The following is a 21,911-nucleotide window of genomic DNA, read 5'->3' as shown; positions in this document are numbered from 1 at the left end:
AGACAGAGGGGGGGACACTGGGGAGGGGGAGGGGAGTGGGGTGAGTGGGTTTGGGGTGTGAATGAGTGGGAGGGGGTTTGGGGTGTGAACAGGGGTGCACCTGCACTGCACTGAGCACCATGTGTGGGGTCAGGGCTGTGTGTATGGGGTCAGGGCTGTGTCTATGGGGTCAGGGCTGTGTCTATGGGGTCAGGGCTGTGTCTATGGGGTCAGGCTGTGTGTATGGGGTCAGGCTGTGTGTATGGGGTGTCTCTGTGTGGTTTTCGGGCTCTCTCTGATTTTGGGCTCTCCCCAGGTGAACGGGGTGCCCCTGCTCCGCGCCGAGCACCAGGTGGCGGTGGAGGCCCTGCGGGGCTCGGGCAGCTCGGTGGCCATGCGGGTGCTGCGGGAGCGCATGGTGGAGCCCGAGAACGCCGTCACGGTGACCCCGCTGCGGCCCGGGGACGACTGGAGCCCGCGGGAGCGGCGCGGGGGGCTGCGCGCCCCCAGCCCCAGCCCCGCCCCGGGCCGCCTCTCCACCTGCCTGCTGCGCAACGACAAGGGGCTGGGCTTCAGCATCGCCGGCGGCAAGGGCTCCACGCCCTACAGGGCTGGGGACACGGTGAGTGCTGGGCTGGGGGCTGGGGACACTGTCAGTGCTGATCCCATCCCTCCCTGGGGCTGGGGACACAGTCAGTGCTGGTCACTGGGACACGGTCAGTGCTGATCACTGGGACATGGTCAGTGCTGGTCACTGGGGACACGGTCAGTGCTGGGGATATGGTCAGTGCTGGTCACTGGGGACATGGTCAGTGCTGGTCACTGGGACATGGTCAGTGCTGGTCACTGGGGATATGGTCAGTGCTGGGGACATGGTCAGTGCTGGTCACTGAGACATGGTCAGTGCTGGTCACTGGGACATGGTCAGTGCTGGTCACTGGGGACATGGTCAGTGCTGGTCACTGGGACATGGTCAGTGCTGGTCACTGGGACATGGTCAGTGTTGGTCACTGGGACATGGTCAGTGTTGGTCACTGGGACATGGTCAGTGCTGGTCACTGGGGACACGGTCAGTGCTGGTCACTGGGACACGGTCAGTGCTGGTCACTGGAGACATGGTCAGTCCTGGGGACATGGTCAGTGCTGGTCACTGGGACATGGTCAGTACTGGGGACATGGTCAGTGCTGGTCACTGAGACATGGTCAGTGCTGGTCACTGGGACATGGTCAGTGCTGGTCACTGGGGACATGGTCAGTGCTGGTCACTGGGACATGGTCAGTGCTGGTCACTGGGACACGGTCAGTGCTGGTCACTGGGACATGGTCAGTGTTGGTCACTGGGACATGGTCAGTGCTGGTCACTGGGGACACGGTCAGTGCTGGTCACTGGGACACGGTCAGTGCTGGTCACTGGAGACATGGTCAGTCCTGGGGACATGGTCAGTGCTGGTCACTGGGACATGGTCAGTGCTGGTCACTGGGACATGGTCAGTGCTGGTCACTGGGACACGGTCAGTGCTGGTCACCAGGATTCCCAACATTCCCCATCCCTGGCCATGCAGTGCTGGCCCTGAGAGCCATCAGGGCATCCCAGTGTGGTTTGGGTTTGGGTTTAACCCTCACCCTTTCCATGCCCTTGTCACAGCCAGGGGATCCTTTTCCCAGCCATGTTCCCCTGTCCCAGGCTGTTCCCAGCCCTGCCCACTGTGCCCATGAACACTTCCAGGGATGGGGCAGCCACAGCTCCTCTGGCACCCTGTGCCAGGGCCAGAGCCCCCTCAGAGGGGACAGCTCTTCCCAAAATCCCATCTAACCCTGCCATCCCCCCTTGTGCCCTTGTCCTTAGTCCCTGTCCCTCTCTTTATAGCAGGACAGTGGCTGGGGCTCCAGTGACATCCAATCCTGCTGCTGCCCTCGTGGCACAGATTCCAGGCTTTGCTGCCAGGGGCTCTGGGAGCAGAGGGTTTGTGTGGAGAGGGGAACACACTGCAGGGGAAGGGTCTGTGGAGGGGAGAGCACTGGCACCTGCCTGGAGTCTGGGACAGGTTTGGAGAGCCAGGCTCAGGTGAGGAGCTGGGGGGTTCCTGGGCTGCTGTGACCTCTCTGGCTCTGTGCAGGGGATCTTCATCTCCAGGATTGCAGAGGGAGGTGCTGCCCACCGGGACGGGATCCTGCGCGTTGGGGACAGAGTCATCTCGGTGAGTGTGGGCAGGGGCTGCCTGGGGGCTGCACCCTGCTGTGGCACTGAGCTGGGGACTGCACCCTGCTCTGGCACTGAGCTGGGGACTGCACCCTCCTCTGGCACTGAGCTGGGGACTGCACCCTCCTCTGGCACTGAGCTGGGGGCTGCACCCTGCTCTGGCACTGAGCTGGGTTTGGGGCCCCTCCTCTGGCACTGAGCTGGGTTTGGGGCTCCCTTCTCCAGCTCCTGAGCCTCCTGGGAGAGCATCTCATTCTGTCTGATGGTGGGTGCAGTTACACCTCACCTTTCCCCAGATGCTTTGTGGAAATGCTGTCCCCAGGAATGGCATGGAAGGAGGGGACACAGCAGCCCTGCCCCAGCCTGGTGTCCCTCTGGAGCCTGGGTGGCAGCTGGGGACACAGCCAGGGGACAGGGGAGCCCCTGGGGACACAGCCAGGGGACAGGGGAGCCCCTGGGGACACAGCCAGGGGATGGGGAAGCCCTTGGGGACACAGACTCCCCTGTGCTGTGCTGTGCACCCTGCAGGTGCTGTGCTCTCTCTGTGCCCTCTGCAGGTGCTGTGCTCTCTCTGTGCACTCTGCAGGTGCTGTGCTCTCTCTGTGCACCCTGCAGGTGCTGTGCTGTGCACCCTGCAGGTGCTGTGCTCTCTCTGTGCACTCTGCAGGTGCTGTGCTCTCTCTGTGCACCCTGCAGGTGCTGTGCTGTGCACTCTGCAGGTGCTGTGCTCTCTCTGTGCACTCTGCAGGTGCTGTGCTCTCTCTTTGCACCCTGCAGGTGCTGTGCTCTCTCTGTGCACTCTGCAGGTGCTGTGCTCTCTCTTTGCACCCTGCAGGTGCTGTGCTGTGCACTCTGCAGGTGCTGTGCTGTGCACTCTGCAGGTGCTGTGCTGTGCACCCTGCAGGTGCTGTGCTGTGCACTCTGCAGGTGCTGTGCTCTCTCTGTGCACTCTGCAGGTGCTGTGCTCTCTCTTTGCACCCTGCAGGTGCTGTGCTCTCTCTGTGCACTCTGCAGGTGCTGTGCTCTCTCTTTGCACCCTGCAGGTGCTATGCTGTGCACTCTGCAGGTGCTGTGCTGTGCACTCTGCAGGTGCTGTGCTGTGCACTCTGCAGGTGCTGTGCTGTGCACCCTGCAGGTGCTATGCTGTGCACCCTGCAGGTGCTGTGCTGTGCACTCTGCAGGTGCTGTGCTGTGCACCCTGCAGGTGCTATGCTGTGCACTCTGCAGGTGCTGTGCTGTGCACCCTGCAGGTGCTGTGCTGTGCACTCTGCAGGTGCTGTGCTGTGCACCCTGCAGGTGCTGTGCTGTGCACTCTGCAGGTGCTGTGCTGTGCACCCTGCAGGTGCTGTGCTGTGCACCCTGCAGGTGCTGTGCTGTGCACTCTGCAGGTGCTGTGCTCTCTCTGTGCCCTCTGCAGGGTCTGAGCTGTGCTGGTGGTGGGTCTGGCCCAGCTGCTGTGCTCAGGGCACAGTGCTGCTGTGGGTAAACACTGATACAGCCTGGTCAGTGCTGGCTTCTGTCTGCTCTATCCCGGCCTGGGGCTGCCTTGCCTTTGCTCAGGCACAGCTTAGTGGGGCTTGGGCCCAGCTCTGAAACTGGGAGGCAGGAGGTTTGGACTGGGATAGCATCTCTCCCTCCCTTCTAGTGCTCCCCACTCCCAAAATCAGCAACCCTGATCAGTGCCAGCCACTCTGAGTTGTTTGGGATTTGCTGCATGGCACAGAGGCAGTGCTGGGGCTGGTTTGCTCCAGCTGTGGAAGAAGGAGACACAAAACCTTAGAAGGGATTCAAAGGGGAAACCTGTGCCCACCCTGCTTCAGCAGCTCTATTAATATCCATGGGCAGCAGGAAAGGCAGATCTGATTCCCCAGTAACAGCCTGCAGTGCATTCCTGGGGGATGTGTGAGCTCAGGCTCTGCATTTGGAGTGCCTGAGGCATTGCTGTTGTTATTCCTGTCACCCTGAGCCAGGTAACCCTTGCTCACCTGGCTGAGGTGTGTGTGGCCACCCAGGCTTGGTGCTGAGCTGCAGTCACATCCCCTGCACCCTTTGGTGTGAGGGCAGGAACAGAACACTCACTAGAAATGCTCACCACACTCTTCCAAAGCAGCAATTCCATTTTCCTGGGAGAAATGAATCCCTGCCATGATTTCTGGGGTGTGGGGCAGGTCACCTGTCCTTGCATGGCTCCCACAGGCAGCACCCATCTCCAAAGCCATTGGTCACACTCAGCTCTGTCTGCCAAAGAATCCTGTTTTCCATGGAGAATAACTGCAGCACAACTCCTGCTCCTCCCCTGTGCTCTGAATCCTCCTGAGTTCTGCTCCCTCCCAGTGCCTGTGTCACCCTCCCAGTGCCTGTGTCACCCTCCCAGTGCCTGTGTCACCCTCCCAGTGCCTGTGTCACCCTCCCAGTGCCTGTGTCATCCTCCCAGTGCCTGTCACTGCATCCCAGTGCCTGTCACTGCTTCCCAGTGCCTGTCACTGCATCCCAGTGCCTGTCACTGCATCCCAGTGCCTGTCACACCCTCCCAGTGCCTGTCACTCCCTCCCAGTGCCTGTCACTGCATCCCAGTGCCTGTCACTCCCTCCCAGTGCCTGTGTCACCCTCCCAGTGCCTGTCACTGCATCCCAGTGCCTGTCACTGCATCCCAGTGGCTGTCACACCCTCCCAGTGGCTGTCACTCCCTCCCAGTGCCTGTCACTCCCTCCCAGTGCCTGTCACTCCCTCCCAGTGCCTGTCACACCCTCCCCAGTGTTCTCTGTCTCTTGGGAGTCGTTTTGGGGTCAGTGCTGGAGTTGGTGGTGGGGTTGTAGCAGGCAGAGTGCAGAATTGGGAGGAGATCCTAAGGGCAGCTGACTCTTTTGGGGTGGGGCTGGGAAGGAAACTGATTGTGGGGAGGTTTAGGATAGAGGTGGGTGACAGGTGAAGTCCTGATGAGAAATGGGAATGGGTCATTGTCCTGGTTTGCAGGACAGGTGTCTGCCCATAAAGGCAGAAGCTTCTCTTTGAAATGGAGAATGTAAACCCCCTTCCTCCAAATTATTGTTATAATTTTGAAATTAAGGGGCTCTCAGGCAATGATATGGGAATAGGGATAACAGTTCTTTACTAGGAACATTAAAATAGCAATGCAGTATTACACAGAACAATCCCAACCCTGCCAGAGTCAGAATCCAAGCTGACACAGTCAGTCAGGGTGGTGGCAGCAGTCCCAAAGCCCAAACCTTTCCTCTGGCTCCTGGGACACCTCTTGAGTCTTCCCACCTTTTGGGTTCCTGCTTGCTGAATTTTACCTGCAGCTCTCAGACATGTGCAGACCATGAACATGAGCAGAGTGAGCTGGCACAATAAATTCAGGATGAGTGCAGGAGGCAGAGCAGGGTGGGCTCAGGGCTTGGCCAGAGCAGCAGTGACCAGCAGCCTCTTGTTCCCCCTTAGTGCACAGAAGGATCTCTGGGAGGGAGCTGGGGAGTGGCAGGAATATTTCTGGGAATCAGGCAGTGAGGAATTGGGTGCAGCTCCCAGTGTCCCCAATGTCCCCAGTGTCCCCAGTTCCCCAGTCCCAGTGCCTGACTGTGGCCCCGCGGTCCTTGCAGATCAATGGGGTAGACATGACAGAAGCCAGGCATGACCAGTGCCCCCAGTGCCCCAGTTCCCCAGTCCCCCCAGTTCCCCCAGTCCCAGTGCCCCCAGTTCCCCCAGTGCCCCCAGTTCCCCAGTTCCCCAGCCCCAGTGCCTGACTGTGGCCCCGCGGTCCTTGCAGATCAATGGGGTAGACATGACAGAAGCCAGGCATGACCAGGCGGTAGCGCTGCTTACCGCGGCCTCGCCCAGCATGGTGCTGCTGGTGGAGCGGGAGGGACCCCGCCCCGGGCCGGGGGAGCCGCCCCCCGCCCGCCTGCACTCGCCCCCGCCCGGGGACAGGACCGGGCACGGGGACAGGGACGGCCAGAGCCCGGCCCAGGAGGCAGCAGCACCGCCCAGGAGCCCCCCGGGCACGGGGCTGCAGGAGCAGTACCCCATCGAGGTGAGACCCTGCCTGGGGACCTGGCGTCTTGTGGGGACATGGCACTGTGTGGGGACATGCACCTGGGGACGTGCCACCTGCATGGGGACACTGCACCAGGGTGGGGACACTGCACCTGGCTGGGATGGGGACACTGCACCTGGGGACATGGCACCTGCCTGGGATGGGGACATGCACCTGCCTGGTTCAGTTTGAAGGGTCAGGGGGTGGGGACTGGAGGTGGGATCATGCAAAGCCTGGGGGTGGAGGGGACCTGGAAGCCCCTCCAGATCCACCCTGGCGTGGGCAGGGACCTTCCCCCACCCAGGGACATCCCACTGCCACAGGGACACCTTGCACTACCCCAGGGATCCCAGCTGACCCTACCCACTCTCAGGGGCTCTCCCTTGTCCAAAATCCCTCTCCAGTTCTCTGGGAACCCCACACCAGCTCTTCTCCAGGGTGCAGAATCCCACATGGGAACCCTTGTGCAGGAGTGTTCACCTTGTGCTCACCCATGCAGTACACCCTGACTCCCTGTTTGCCAGTGTCTGTGGTCCTTATGGGATGTCCTTCATTGGCACTGCTTCTGTTCCCCTCAGGAAATTCACCTGGTGAAAGCAGGTGGGCCCCTGGGGCTGAGCATCGTGGGAGGCAGTGACCATTCCAGTCACCCCTTTGGCATCCACGAGCCAGGAGTCTTCATCTCCAAGGTAGAGCAGAGCTGCTTCTGTTCCTCTCTTCTTCTTGGGGTGGAGGGGAAGGATTTTGGTGAGAGTCCAGATGTAGAGGATGGACTTGTGAGATATGAGCACAGGACAGGGGTGTGTGCTGGGTGGTGTGTGCAGGGTGTGCTGCTGCTGGAGCCACCTGAGGCATGGAAAAGCCTCACACCTGTCCAGTCAATCCCTGCTGAGCCCTTTAGAAGGATCCCTGTTAGCTCAGCCATTGCTGAGCTCACCTTGGCCTCAATGGGTCCTGGAAGGTGCTGGCACTGCAGCCAGTCACTGCTGGGGGCTGAGTGTGTGGGGTTGGGGCACCTAGAGCTGCTGTGCTGCACTCAGCCCAGTGTCCTCTGGTCCCACTGTCCCAATCCAGTGGTGACATCATCTCCTGGTTTGCAGGACAGGTGTCTGCCAATAAAGGCAGGAGCTTCTCTTTTAAAATGGAGAATGTAAACCCCCTCCCTCCAAATTATTATAATTTTGAAATGAAGGGGCTCTCAGGCAAAGAGATGGGAATAGGAATAACAGTTCTGCACTAGGACAATTAAAATAGCAATGCAGCATTACACAGAACAATGCCAACCCTGCCAGAGTCAGAATCCAAGCTGGCACAGTCAGTCAGTCAGGGTGGTGGCACAGTCCCATTCCATGGTGCTGCATCCTCCTGCAGGGGCAGATGTGCCTCAGCTGGAGCAGTGCTCCTGGAGAAGAGGCAGTTTCCTCTGAAGCTCCAGGGATGATGTGGAAAGGTCTGGCTTTCCTCTGGGATCCAGTGGAAAGGCTGCTCTGGTGTTCCAAATCTCAGTTTTTCTCTGGGTAGGAAAGGCTTGTCTCCTGCCCTGGTTGGAGCATCTCCCAGTGGGATGATGGAATTTTATCAGCCATGCACTGGGACTGACTGGCCATGAACAGGAGATATCTCCTGGAGGGAGGATGGGCTGTGGGAAGATAAAGATGATTGCCCAGCTGGTTTAAAGATGGCCCATTAGCAGGAGATATCTCCCATGGGGATAAGGAATCACTGCCACACCTGGCTTCAACAGATGGGGACAGAACACACATTTCTGGCCACACCAACCCCACACTCTGCCTCACCCTGTGTGTCCCTGCCCCCCGTGTGCCCCTGCTGTCTCTGTGTCCCCAGGTGATCCCCAGGGGGCTGGCTGCCCGCAGTGGGCTCCGTGTTGGGGACAGGATCCTGGAGGTGAACGGCACCGACCTGCGCCAGGCCACGCACCAGGAGGCTGTGAGTGCCCTGCTGAGCCAGGGCCAGGAGCTGAGCGTGCTGGTCAGGAGGGACCCTGCCCCTCCTGGCATGCAGGTGAGTGTTGGGTGAGGGTTTTGGGGGCAATCCAGCAGCCAGGACCCCACCAAGGTGGTCTGTAAGGACCCTCCTGGGGTGCAGGTGGGTGCTCTCAGGGCTGGGGCAATCACAGGCTGGTTCCTGGGGCAGTTCCTGAGCAGGCTGGAGCTCAGGGACTGGGAACAGCCACACTCCTGGCTGGAATTTGCTTCTCCTGTGGCAGAGCCCAGTCTGTCTGAGCTCATCTCCAGCTGGGGTGTGGTGAGGATCTGCTGCCATGGCCAGGGTGACTCTGCCATCAGGGAACAGAAAGGGGCAGCTCCTCACCTGCAGGAATGAACTGCCAAAGCAGGGCTGGGGCTGATTGAGGCCCTCTAGAACTGGCCTCACCCCCAGGAAACAGGAGACTCTGGTGTGTTTGCAGGAAATCTGCATTGAAAAGGCTCCAGGAGAGAAGCTGGGCATCAGCATCAGGGGTGGAGCCAAGGGCCATGCTGGCAACCCCTTTGATCCCACTGATGAGGGCATCTTCATCTCCAAGGTACTGGGGCAGCACTGCAGGGAGGGGGGTCCCTGGGGGGGGTGAAATGAGCTCCAGATTCACTGGGGAGTGTCAAGTGTGCTCCAGCTTTCACTGGGGAGTGTAAAATGTGCTCCAGCTTTCACTGGGCAGTGTCAAATGTGCTCCAGCTTTCACTGGGGAGTGTAAAATGTGTTACAGCTTTCACTGGGGAGTGTAAAATGTGTTACAGCTGTCACTGGGGAGTGTCAAATGTGCTCCAGCTTTCACTGGGGAGTGTCAAATGTGCTCCAGCTTTCACTGGGCAGTGTCAAATGTGCTCCAGCTTTCACTGGGGAGTGTCAAATGTGTTACAGCTTTCACTGGGCAGTGTCAAATGTGCTCCAGCTTTCACTAGGGAGTGTAAAATGTGCTCCAGCTTTCACTGGGCAGTGTCAAATGTGCTCCAGCTTTCACTGGGCAATGTCAAATGTGCTCCAGCTTTCACTGGGGAGTGTAAAATGTGTTACAGCTGTCACTGGGGAGGGTGAAATATGCTCCAGCTTTCACTGGGGAGTGTCAAATGTGCTCCAGCTTTCACTGGGGAGTGTAAAATGTGTTATAGCTTTCACTAGGGAGGGTGAAATATGCTCCAGCTTTCACTGGAGAGTGTAAAATGTGCTCCAGCTTTCACTGGGCAGTGTGAAATGTGCTCTCAGGGTCCCTGGGTGTGTAAAATGTGCTCTCAGCATCCCTAGGTGTGTAAAATGTGCTCTCAGGGTCCCTGGGTGTGTAAAATGTTCTCAGCTGTCACTGGGACACCACTTCTGGAGATTCTTACAGATACTTCTCAGATCACTTTTCCTCCAGAAATTGCACATTTTCTTGTTCCATTTAGGCTGATGAATTTATGCTCCTCCCAGCCTTTCCCAAATTTATTCCTCTTTGCTGGAGCAGAGCAGGGCTCTGGTGTCATTTTGCTCTTGCTGCTGCAGAGGGCTCTGGGTGTTCACCTGTTCACCTTCAGCTGCTTTTTGGGGTGGGATCTGATCTGAGTTGTCTGATGGCTGAACACACCCCTAATTGCCAATCAGCCCTGATTATTGATAATTGGTTGCTGTTCAGGCACAGGAACATTCAGAATTTGTCATTACCTGGCTGTAAGTGCTTTACCTGAGCTCTGAAGTTAAAAGAATGAATTCCCTCTCTCAGAGTGATGATTGCACATTCACCTGGGGCATTTGTAACAGCAGGAAGAGAAAAGCTGGGTTTTTCTAATTTTGAGTGATTGGGGTTTTTTTCCTGCAGCATTCCAGCATTTGGGGGTTGGAGGGTCGCAGTTTGACTGTGACACTGAATTTTTTATTATTTATCCCATCTCCCTCCCTGGTTTTCCCAATTCTTGTTTTAGCCTTCAGAGAACCAAAATCCTGTTTATACAAACCCAGTATTTCTATGATGGACACGAATTTTTATCAATTATCACACCTGCTCTCCCTTGAGCTGTGTTTCTCCCCTCAACCTCTCTTACCTGCCCTGTCCAGAGGGGTTTTCCTGCCTCTGATTTTCTCTGGATATTTGTGGTAACCAAGAGACAGAGTGGTGTTTTCCTCTTCTTCCTCTTCCATGTCTGATCCCTGCCTCCTCCCTCCTTAGTTTGTGTTTTTCTGCATTTTCCTCCCCCCAGGATGTGAGATACATTTCTGAGGGATGCACCATGATGTGGCAGCTTTTCCTTCTCACCTGCTTCTTTCCTTGGGGCAGCACATTTCCTATTCCCATTCTTTTATCTCACACACAAAATTCTCTCACACCTGCTCCCTCCAGCACCTCTGCAGGTTCTGCCCTCTCTGTGTGCAAAACAAAATGCACAAGATTCACTGGTTAGAGAAGGAAACACCTTTTGTCCCAGGCTTTCTCATGGATCCAGCAGGTTTTTAATTTTTGTTATAATTATTTTGTGTTTACATTGGAGAAAGGTTTGTAGCTTGGGAAAATCTCTAAGCTGAGCTTGAGAAAGTTGGACTGGAAAAATCCTTTAGGATTTTCCCTGGGCCTCTGTCCTGGTTTGCAGGACAGGTGTCTGCCAGTAAAGGCAGAAACTTCTCTTTGAAATGGAGAATGTAAACCCCCTCCCTCCAAATTATTATAATTTTGAAATGAAGGGGCTCTCAGGCAAAGAGATGGGAATAGGAATAATAGTTCTTTACTAGGACTATTAAAATAGCAATGCAGCATTACACAGAACAATCCCAGCCCTGCCAGAGTCAGAATCCAAGCTGGCACAGTCAGTCAGTCAGGGTGGTGGCACAGTCCCATTCCATGGTGCTGCATCCTCCTGCAGGGGCAGATGTAGCTCAGCTGGAGCAGTGCTCCTGGAGAAGGTGCAGTTTCCTCTGAAGCTCCAGGGATGATGTGGAAGGGTCTGGCTTTCCTCTGGGATCCAGTGGAAAGGCTGCTCTGGTGTTCCAAATGTCAGTTTTTCTCTGGGTAGGAGTGGCTTGTCTCCTGCCCTGGTTGGAGCATCTCCCAGTGGGATGATGGAATTTTATCAGCCATGCCCTGGGACTCAGTGGCCATGAACAGGAGATATCTCCTGGAGGGAGGATGGGCTGTGGGAAGATAAAGATGATTGCCCAGCTGGTTTAAAGATGGCCCATTAGCAGAGAATATGTGCCAGGAGATCAGGGGCACTGCCCCAGCCGGGTCAGCAGATGGGACAGAATCCATATTGCTGGGATGGACAGAACACACATTTCTGGGCACATCCTGCATTGCAACCCAAGACAGCCCCACCAAGCTGCCCCTGTGGCAGCCCAGGTGACTCCCAGGTGTGTTCAGGTGATTCCAGGTGCCCCCAGGTGACTTCATGTGTGTTCCATGTGAGCTCTTCAGGGGCTGCCAGGTGACCCCAGGTGTATTCCAGGTGAGCCCCAGGTGACCGTAGGTGTGTTCCAGGTGACTCCAGGTGTGTTGCAGGTACCCCCAGGTGATTCCAGGTGATCCCAGGTGTGTCCAGGTGTCCCGCTGAGCCCAGGTGTGTTGCAGGTGCCCCCAGGTGTATCCAGGTGCCCTCAGGTGTGTTCCAGGTCTGTTCTAGGTGCCCCCAGGTGTGTCCAGGTGCTCTCAAGTGTGTTCAGGTGTGTTGCAGGTGCCCCCAGGTGTGTCCAGGTGCCCCTGCTGAGCCCAGGTGTGTTGCAGGTGACCCCAGGTGCCCCACGTGCCCTGTTGACCCCAGGTGTGTTTCAGGTGCCCCAGGTGTGTTGCAGGTGACCCCAGGTGTGTCCAGTTGACCCCAGGTGTGTTTAAGGTGACCCCAGGTGTGTTTCAGGTGCCCCAGGTGTGCCCAGGTGCCCCCAGGTGACCCCAGGTGTATTTCAGGTGCCCCAGGTGTGCCCAGGTGCCCCCAGGTGACCCCAGGTGTATTTCAGGTGCCCCAGGTGTGCCCAGGTGACCCCAGGTGACCCCAGGTGTGTTGCAGGTGCCCCAGGTGTGCCCAGGTGCCCCCAGGTGACCCCAGGTGTGTTTCAGGTGCCCCAGGTGTGTTTCAGGTGCCCCAGGTGTGCCCAGGTGCCCCCAGGTGACCCCAGGTGTGTTCCAGGTGACCCCAGGTGTGCCCAGGTGTGCCCAGGTGACCCCAGGTGTGCTCCAGATGCCCCCAGGTGTGCCCAGGTGCCCCCAGGTGACCCCAGGTGTGTTTCAGGTGCCCCAGGTGTGCCCAGGTGCCCCCAGGTGACCCCAGGTGTGTTTTAGGTGCCCCAGGTGTGCCCAGGTGCCCCCAGGTGACCCCAGGTGTGTTTCAGGTGCCCCAGGTGCCCCAGGTGTGTTTCACGTGCCCCAGGTGTGCCCAGGTGCCCCCAGGTGACCCCAGGTGTGTTGCAGGTGACCCCAGGTGTGTTGCAGGTGACCCCAGGTGTGCCCAGGTGCCCCAGGTGTGTTTCAGGTGCCCCAGGTGTGCCCAGGTGCCCCAGGTGTGTTCAGGTGCCCCCAGGTGTGTTTCAGGTGCCCCAGGTGAGCCCAGGTGTGTTCAGGTGCCCCCAGGTGTGTTTCAGGTGCCCCAGGTGTGTCCAGGTGCCCCCAGGTGTGCCCAGGTGTGTTCAGGTGCCCCCAGGTGTGTCCAGGTGCCCCCAGGTGCCTCAGGTGAGCCCAGGTGTGTTTCAGGTGAGCTCGGTGGGCGCGGCGGCGCGGGACGGGCGGCTGCAGGTGGGGATGCGGATCCTGGAGGTGAATCACCAGAGCCTGCTGGGGCTGACGCACAGCGAGGCCGTGCAGGTGCTGCGGGGCGTGGGCGACGCGCTGCTGGTGCAGGTGTGCGACGGCTTCGACCCCAGGGCGGCGGCTGCCATCGAGGTGAGGGGTGCCCTGAGCCCCCCAAACCAACCCCGGCTCCTTATCCACCTGCCCAGGTCACCTGAGCCCCCAAACCAACCCCGGCTCCTTATTCACCTGTCCTGACTCACCTGAGCCCCCAAACCAACCCCGGCTCCTTATCCACCTGCCCAGGGTCACCTGAGCCCCCAAACCAACCCCGGCTCCTTATTCACCTGTCCTGACTCACCTGAGCCCCCCAAACCAACCCCGGCTCCTTATCCACCTGCCCAGGGTCACCTGAGCCCCCAGACTGACCCCGGCTCCTTATTCACCTGCCCTGACTCACCTGAGCCCCCAGACTGACCCCGGCTCCTTATTCACCTGCCCTGACTCACCTGAGCCCCCAAACTGACCCCAGCTCCTTATTCACCTGCCCTGACTCACCTGAGCCCCCCAAACTGACCCCAGCTCTTCCTGCACCTGCCCTGACTCACCTGAGCCCCCCAAACTGACCCCAGCTCCTTATTCACCTGCCCTGACTCACCTGAGCCCCCCAAATTGACCCCAGCTCCTTATTCACCTGCCCTGACTCACCTGAGCCTGAGATTCCCCTCTAATGCACACCCTCCCTTTTAATTTTTAAGTTTTATACAATTCATGGGTTTCCCCCGTTGCTTTCCCCTTTTCCTATGGTAATTAGCTTGAATGGCTATTAAGCATTGATTGACTTCTTAAATTAAGTCTGGGGTCGTTTTTGTGGGGAGGGGTCTGAAAAGGAGGAAGGTGAGTCTTCCTCACCCTGAACTCTTGACCTTTTCTATCACTGACAATACAAATGGTTTCTGAGTCCAGTTTTCCAAAGAATGGGTTCTGGTTGCATTGTCTGTGTTTTTTGGGTCTGCTCACTGATTTTGTCCTTTCCCATAGTAAGCACAGCTGAGCAAACATAAAATGACAGACAATTAATTATTTACGTTTCAGATAACTACTCCCTTCTAACTTTTAATTATTTTCAGCAAGGTAACTAAAATCCTGATTTTCTAAGATGAGTGTTTGAAGGCACTGATTAAAATAAGTTTTCCAGCTCATTTTCACCAGGCTATTTCTGCCCATTTCTCCCTGGGCAGGGTTGCATGGACAGCAGATGCTCTGGCTCTCTGTTGGTGTTCACCCTTCCCTGCAGCAGCCCTGTGCCTCTCAGATTCCTGTTTCCAGGGCTGAGCCAGTCCTGCTCACCTCATCCCCTCCTTGTACCTGCAGGAATTTACATTCAGCTCACCTGGAGCTTGGGTTCCTCCCTCCCAGCTGGCAGGAGGGAGCTGGCTGCTCCTCCAGCCCAGCCCAGCCTGGGGTTCTGGGCAGTTCTGAGCTCTCAGCTGTTGGAGAGGTCTGGCTCTGGCTGGCTGGTGCTCAGGGCTGGAGGGGCAGTTTCTGGAGGGGCACTCAGGTGTGGTCTGTGTTTGCTGGCAGGTGTCCCCAGGGGTCATTGCCAACCCTTTTGCTGCTGGCATGGGGCGCAAGAACAGCCTGGAGAGCATCTCCTCCATCGACAGGGAGCTGAGCCCCGAGGAGGTGGACATGCTGCAGAGGGTGGGTGTGGGGTGGGGTGGGTGGGACTGATGGGATGGGATCAGGGAATGGGATGATGGGATGGGATGGGATCAGGGAAGGGGATGATGGGATGGGATCAGGGGATGGCATCAGGGGATGGGATAATGGGATGGGATGGGATCAGGGAATGGGATAATGGGATGGGATGATGGAATGGGATGATGGGATGGGATGGGATGGGATGGGATGGGATGGGATGGGATGGGATGGGATCAGGGAATGGGATGATGGGATGGGATCAGGGGATGGGATAATGGGATAATGGGATGGGATGGGATGGGATGGGCTGGCTGGGCTGGGCTGGGCTGAGCTGGGAGCAGGAGCTGGGGTGGCAGCAGGTTCTGGAAAGCTCCAGAGCTCCCTGGGAGTGTGCACTGGGCAGGGCAATGGGATCAGCAGGTTCTGGGAATCCCAGAGCCCCCCTTGGGGTGTGCAGTGGGATCAGCAGGTTCAGGGGATCCCAGAGCCCCCCTTGGGGTGTGCAGTGGGATCCGCAGGTTCTGGGGATCCCAGAGCCCCCCTTGGGGTGTGCAGTGGGATCAGCAGGTTCAGGGGATCCCAGAGCCCCCCTTGGGGTGTGCAGTGTGCTGTGCATTGTTCCTGCCATGGCTCAACCTGAGCTGGAGTTGTGATGGATCCTTTGACCCCAGGGTGCAAAAGACAAAAGCAGTGACTCAGGTTTTATTCAGCAGAAAGCAGCAATGCAGTTTATTGTGTGTAACAATTCAGTTTTGTGGTAGAGAGAGAGAGAGGATGGGGTGTAGCTGCCAACAGATGGGCACATCCTCATGCTCATCTGAGGAGAGGTGTCCTCAATCCCCTGGGGAGAAAGAGATCTCAGATCTCTTTAGGAAAGTCACTTTTTACAGTCCTTTTCCAAAGAGAGTTGCCTCTGGCCAAAAGGTGGGGAGATTTATGGACTGTTTTATGTGGAGATCATTGCTCCAAGGAACAGGAGCAGGGACAGGGGGCTGTGAGCAGAACCTGCTGAGAGCAGCACCATGGCAGCACCAGGTACAGCTACAGACAGCCCTGGGCAGCACCAGGCACAGCCACAGCCCTGGGCAAGCACCAGGCACAGCTACAGCCCTGGGCAAGCACCAGGCACAGCCTCAAACAGCCCTGGGCAGCACCAGGCACAGGCACAGCCCTGGGCAGCACCAGGCACAGCTACAGCCCTGGGCAGCACCAGGCACAGGCACAGCCCTGGGCAGCACCAGGCACAGCCACAGCCCTGGGCAGCACCAGGCACAGGCACAGCCCTGGGCAGCACCAGGCACAGCCACAGACAATCCTTGGCCACCATCCAGCTCAGCAGGGCAGAGCTCAGCCCAGAGCAGTGCTGGGTCAGGTCTCAGTGTCTGGTGATGGTTCTGAGCAGATCAGGGAACCTTCAGAGCAGCTCTTACACAGGGGGCAGCAGGAGCTGGCTGGGATGGGACTGTGACACCTTCACAGGTTCTAGGTGCTGCAGGGTGGAGAGAGCACTGCCTGAGCTGGCTCTAACTCTGCTCTCTCCTAGGAGATGGAAATGGTGAGAGAAGCCACTCAGTGGGAGAGAGAAGAAATGGAGAAAGTGGTGAGAGATTATTTGTGTGGCAGAATGTGTTTGTGGCAGTGGCTCTGGCGAGCCTGGGAGGCCCAAGGAAGGTGTCACAGGTTATCTGTGCTGCACTGTAGTGTCATGGAGCTCTGAGCTCTGCCCCATTGGCACTGCCATGGAGCTCTGAGCTCTGCCCCATTGGCACTGCCATGGGGTGAGGTTTTTTGGACCTCTAGTGCTCAAGGCAACAACTGCAGAGCTCTTAGGCTCTTACTCTGTTGGGTAATTTTAAATAAGCAAAGCAGCTGGTAGTTAAAAAGGCTATTTATTACAAAGCACATCAGTCTCAAGAGTACACAGACAGGCAATGGCAAATGAAATAGCAATAAGTGAATGGCTAGAAGCCAAAATGGCTGAAAGCACCAACTCTCCCCAGTACAAACTCTTATACAGGATTTTCCCAACAAGCTCAGACACAAACAGCCTGTGCTGCCTGTGCCCCAGCAGGGCTGTGCTCTGCAGGTTTGTGTCCATTCCCATCCTGTGCTCTGCAGGTTTGTGTCCAATCCCAGCCTGTGCTCTGCAGGTTTGTGTCCATTCCCAGCCTGTGCCCTGCAGGTTTGTGTCCATTCCCAGCAGGGCTGTGCTCTGCAGGTCTGTGTCCATTCCCATCCTGTGCTCTGCAGGTTTGTGTCCATTCCCAGCCTGTGCTTTGCAGGTTTGTGTCCATTCCCAGCCTGTGCTCTGCAGGTGTGTGTCCATTCCCAGCCTGTGCTCTGCAGGTTTGTGTCCATTCCCAGCAGGGCTGTGCTCTGCAGGTTTGTGTCCATTCCCAGCCTGTGCTCTGCAGGTTTGTGTCCATTCCCATCCTGTGCTCTGCAGGTCTGTGTCCATTCCCAGCCTGTGCCCCAGCAGGGCTGTGCTCTGCAGGTTTGTGTCCATTCCCAGCCTGTGCCCTGCAGGTTTGTGTCCATTCCCAGCAGGGCTGTGCTCTGCAGGTCTGTGTCCATTCCCATCCTGTGCTCTGCAGGTTTGTGTCCATTCCCATCCTGTGCCCCAGCAGGGTGTCTGTCTCTCCCAGCAGTGACCAAACTCCTCTCCTCCTGTGCCTTTTGCCTGGGGAAACTGCAGCTCTGCTGGCTGTCCCCAGGGTTGTCCCTGCTGAGGATCTGGGGGACACCTGCTCTGCCTGTCCATGGGGCACCCAAGTGATCTTGTTCTGTCCCTGTTTCTGTCCCCACCCCAGTCCTTTCTGCTGGCAGTAACAGTGTGAGTGCCAAGTTCCAGCTGCTCCTTCCCCAGTCCCAGTGTGTGTACTGGGGCTCTGCTCCCCCTGTGCTGCTGCTGGCCCTGCCCTGTGTCCCCTCTACAGCCCTGTGTCCCCTCTACAGCCCTGTGTCCCCTCTACAGCCCTGTGTCACCTCTCTCCTCTCCCCTCTCTCACCTCTCTCTGTCCTCTCTCACTCATCTCTAACTCTCTCCTCTCTCACTCTCTCTCCTCTCTCACTCTCTCCTCTCTCTCTCCTCACTCACTCACTCTCTCCTCTCTTTCCCCCCTCTCTCTCCTCTCTCTTCTCTCTCTCCTTCACTCTCCTCTCTCCTCTCTCTTTTTCCCCTCTCCCCCCTTTCTCTCCTCCCTCTCTCTTTCTCCCCTCTCCCCTCACTCTCTCTCTCACTCTCCTCTCTCTGTCCCAAGGAGAGGCTGCACAGGGAGCAGGCAGCAGCCACGCAGCAGCTTGAGGAGGAGGCAGAGGTGAGCAGCACAGGGCAAGGGCTGCAGGAGGCCCCAAAAGGAGTTTGTTCCCCAAAGCTGGTGTTCTCCACTCCTTCCCCTGAGGGGATGTGGCTCTGGGGACAAGAGAATAGATCAGAACTGAGGAATGTGTGAGGGATTGAGGGGAATGGGCTGGGCCAGAAACCTTGGCTTCTCCTCAGGGTTAGAAAGGCAATACATGGGGAGCAAAATTGAAAGAAGCTGTGCAGTGAGTGTGAGTTAAGGTTGGGAAAAGGAACTGTAGGGGAATTGCAGGCTTGCATTGTTCCAGATCCAGTCACTGCAGATCTGCTGGAGCAAACAGCTGTGGCACCTTCTGCCCTCCATAGGGAGTGACCTGGGGGGAGCAGGGGGCTCTGAGCAGCAGTGGGTGTTGGTGACCTGGGGGGAGCAGGGGGCTCTGAGCAGCAGTGGGTGTTGGTGACCTGGGGGCAGGGGGAGCAGGGGGCTCTGAGCTGCAGTGGGTGTTGGTGACCTGGGGGGAGCAGGGGGCTCTGAGCAGCAGTGGGTGTTGGTGACCTGGGGGCAGGAGGGGGCTCTGAGCTGCAGTGGGTGTTGGTGACCTGGGGGGAGCAGGGGGCTCTGAGCAGCAGTGGGTGTTGGTGACCTGGGGGCAGGAGGGGGCTCTGAGCTGCAGTGGGTGCTGGTGACAGTTCTCTGTGGGGTTTCTCAAGCCTGGCTCTGCCAGCAGTTCACAGGGTTGCTCTGAACAATTCCAGCTCTTTTCCCAGGCAGTGGGAGCTCCGAGTTTGCAGATAATTTTGTTTATTTCTGGGGTGGTTCCAGTCCCTCTCATTGCTGTTCCTCACTGGTTTAGCTGACTGTGGCCTGAGCTGCTCCTGTTTTTCTGTGTTTTCCCCTCTGCAGAGTGTCCCCAGTGAGCCCCTGCGCCTGGATTACAGGACCCTGGCAGCACTGCCCAGCAGTGGGCTGCAGAGAGGCAACCGAGCTGTGAGTGGGGCTGGGGGTCCTGGGGGGTCCTGGGGGGCTGTGATTCTCCCTGGGAAGCCTGTGGTCCTCCCTGACCTGCCCTGCACATTGTTCTGTGCCCAGGTATCCTGCAGGTGTCTGATCCTGCCCTGCACATTCCTGTCCCTGTGTCACAGTCCCTCTTCTGTAGTGGCCAGGAGGAATTCCAGATTTCACAACTTCACAGATTACACACTTCCCTCTCTCCTGTGTTTGAAATCTCACCTCTCCTTCTTTCTTTTCTCTTTCCTCCATGCCCCCCATTCTGCTGGGTTTCTGCCTGCCCCTTCACACACTCATTCTTCCTTTCCTGCTGTTGCAGCAAGGTCTCCCTGTGCTGTCATCATCCCATTCTGGTGTTCCAGGATCATCTCTTTGCCTTTCCTGTCTCCACCTTATTCCAGCAGAGTTCTGCTCTCCTGTCCTCTGTTCCTCCAGGCCTTTCTCCAGTAACAGCTCTGCCTTGGCTCCAGCTCTGCCTCCTTTTGTTCCCACACTTCCCAGACTCTGGTTTTCCCCTCTTGCTGGTCACACAACCAAGCAATATCAGGAAAAGGTGTATTTTTAGCACCTCTGAGTGTAGCTCAGGAGCTGGAAGAGGGGCAGAGTGAGCCCCAGGCAGCAGCTGCCTCTGTGCAGGACAGCTGGAGTGTGAGCAGGGCAGATTTGGGTGTTCCTTGGAGGGCAGAGCCTTTTTGGGTGTTCCTTGCAGCTCAGAGCAGTTTTGGGTGTTCTTGCAGGCTGTGTGCTCTGGGAATGCCAGGCATGGGAATGTGGGGCTGGCCCCTGCTATAAATGTCCCTGTTGAGGGAAGGTCTGTGGGTACCTGTGCCTGTCCAGCTGTCACCAGCCCTGTTTGGGAGGTGCCTGTGCCTGGATTCTGGGGCCAGGGGGTTCTGCTGCTCCTCCAGGAGCAGGAGGGGTGCAGGTCCTTCTGTGCACTGTGGAACTGGAGCTGTGGCTCCCTGAGCACTCTAACTGTGGCTGGGATTCTGTTCTGAATCTATTTCTCTTCTGTTTCTTGCTGATGATCCTTTTTTTTCCACTTGTTCATCAGCTTTAAATTGGATTTCTTTGGGTGCCAGGGAGGATGCAGGGTAGCACATGTCTGTTCAGTCTGCAGGCTGGGAAAGCTGGCTGCATTGCCCACATTTTTGCTCACCCAGAATAGAAATTGTGGCTTGTGTGACAGGAATAGCCCTGGGCACAAGGAATGCTCAGAGGGATGTGTGAGAGCAGGAGCTGGGTGGGACAGACCCAGCCCAGCTGCAGGCACAGAGCAGGGCTGGGGCTCCCACTGCCTGCCAGGCACTGGGGCACTCGGGGGAAAAGGGGAAAATCAGGTTTGACACTGGAAATCACAGCAGCAGAACATCTCAGGGCAGCAGAGGCTCCACTGGTGAGGAAACAGGACAAAAGCCAAGCACAGAGCTGGGGCTGGGGGTTAGGAGGGCCTCAGAAATTCCTGAGCCTCCCAGCTGCCACTGTAGGCAGCAGCCCACCCCTGAGAGCTATTTTGGTGTCCACTGCCATGACAGAGAGCTGAAGAATTTGCTCTGAGCAGGAGAGGTCTCTGTGCTGCAGGAGGCACTTGGATGGAAGCTCTGGTCTGTGCTCTGTGGCTGTGCCTGCTGCCCTGAGGAAGGCTCTGCCTGGGGTAACAGACTGGTCTGTGCTTGCAGGGAGGGCCAGGGATGGGTCTGGGAATGGGCAGAGCTGGGTCTGTATGAATGAGCCAGAGACACCCAGAGCTGTGTGCTCTGAGCTCTGAGCTCTGGCTGGGGTAACAGACTGGTCTGTGTTTGCAGGGAGGGCCAGGGCTGGGTTTGGGCTGTGTGCATTGGGAATGAGCAGAGCTGGGGCTGTATGAATGAGCCAGAGACACCCACAGGGTGTGAGCTCTGAGCTCTGGTGTTTGGGTGTGCTGATGCACTGGGGCTGTTAAATGCTCACCTGTGCAGGTGTTGTGTTAAAGCATGCTCACCTGTGCAGCTGTGCTGGAGGGATGGGTGTTGTGTTAAAGCCAGGTGCTCTCCTGGGAGTGGCTCAGGTGTGTGTGCACAGCCAGGTGTGATCTCTCTCTGCTCTTCACTCTGTTGTCTCTGCTCTCATCTCTCTGTTCTCATCTCTGCTCTTTCCTATTCTCATCTCTCTGCTCTCACCTCTCTCTTTTCTCATCTCTCCTCTCTGGTCTCATTTCTTCTCTCATCTCTCCTCCCTGCTCTCACCTCTCCCTGCTCTCACCTCTCTTTTCTCATCTCTCTGCTCTCACCTCTCTCTTTTCTCATCTCTGTTCTCACCTCTCTTTTCCCATCTCTTTTCTCTCTGCTCTCACCTCTCCCTGCTCTCATCTCTCTTTTCTCACCTCCTCTCTGCTCTAACCTCTCTCTTTTTTCATCTCCTCTCTTTTCTCACCTCTCTTTTCTCTTCTCTCTGCTCTCACCTCTCCCTGCACTCATCTCTCTTTTCTCACCTCTTTTCTCATCTCCTCTGTGCTCTCACCTCTCTCCTTCCCCAGCCCCGCGGCTCCATGGAGGGTTCCAGCCCCCGGCCGCTGCCCCGGGCGGTGTCCCCCGCGCCCCCCGCGGGGTGTCCCCCGCTGCCGGAGGAGCCGCCCGAGCCCACCATCGACTCTCAGCCCATCCCCTTCGGGCAGAACCCGTTCGTGCTGGCCGACCGGCGGGGCCGGGCGGGGCTGGGGGCGACCCGGGGCCACGGCCGGGGGGGCGCGCTGCGGAGCGGCCAGCGCTGCAAGGCAAGAGGGAGTGCCCGGGTACTGACCCACTAACCCGGGCCATCAGCCCCGTGTGCCATTAATAGCCCCGTGTGCCATTAGCCCCGTGTGCCCAGCCCCGTTTGCCATTAGCCCCGTGTGCCATGAGCCCCGTGTGCCATTAGCCCCGTGTGCCATTAGCCCCGTGTGCCATTAGCCCCTGTGTGCCATTAGCACTGTGTGCCATGAGCCCCATGTGCCATTACCCTGTGTGC

At 57.6% G+C, this 21,911-nt stretch overlaps 1 protein-coding gene across 1 annotated transcript in view; it reads left to right on the top strand.

Annotated features, from left to right (window-relative positions):
• The window catches only part of SCRIB (scribble planar cell polarity protein), a 120,821-nt gene that overhangs the window by 74,403 nt on the left and 24,507 nt on the right, over positions 1 to 21,911 (top strand). Inside the window, exons 19-28 of the mRNA XM_079301834.1 lie at positions 296 to 601; positions 2,097 to 2,177; positions 5,946 to 6,209; positions 6,791 to 6,901; positions 8,058 to 8,234; positions 8,641 to 8,757; positions 12,877 to 13,065; positions 14,497 to 14,616; positions 16,160 to 16,216; positions 18,822 to 18,905. Coding sequence (XP_079157960.1) covers positions 296 to 601; positions 2,097 to 2,177; positions 5,946 to 6,209; positions 6,791 to 6,901; positions 8,058 to 8,234; positions 8,641 to 8,757; positions 12,877 to 13,065; positions 14,497 to 14,616; positions 16,160 to 16,216; positions 18,822 to 18,905 — 1,506 coding nt within the window. The remainder of the gene's footprint in view (positions 1 to 295; positions 602 to 2,096; positions 2,178 to 5,945; positions 6,210 to 6,790; positions 6,902 to 8,057; positions 8,235 to 8,640; positions 8,758 to 12,876; positions 13,066 to 14,496; positions 14,617 to 16,159; positions 16,217 to 18,821; positions 18,906 to 21,911) is intronic.

Source organism: Erithacus rubecula, assembly GCF_903797595.1.
Source record: "Erithacus rubecula genome assembly, chromosome: 3".
NCBI classification, from domain to species: Eukaryota; Metazoa; Chordata; class Aves; order Passeriformes; family Muscicapidae; genus Erithacus; species Erithacus rubecula.
The sequence above is the reverse complement of the archived record's forward strand: the minus strand, read 5'-3'. Positions and strand labels throughout refer to the sequence as shown.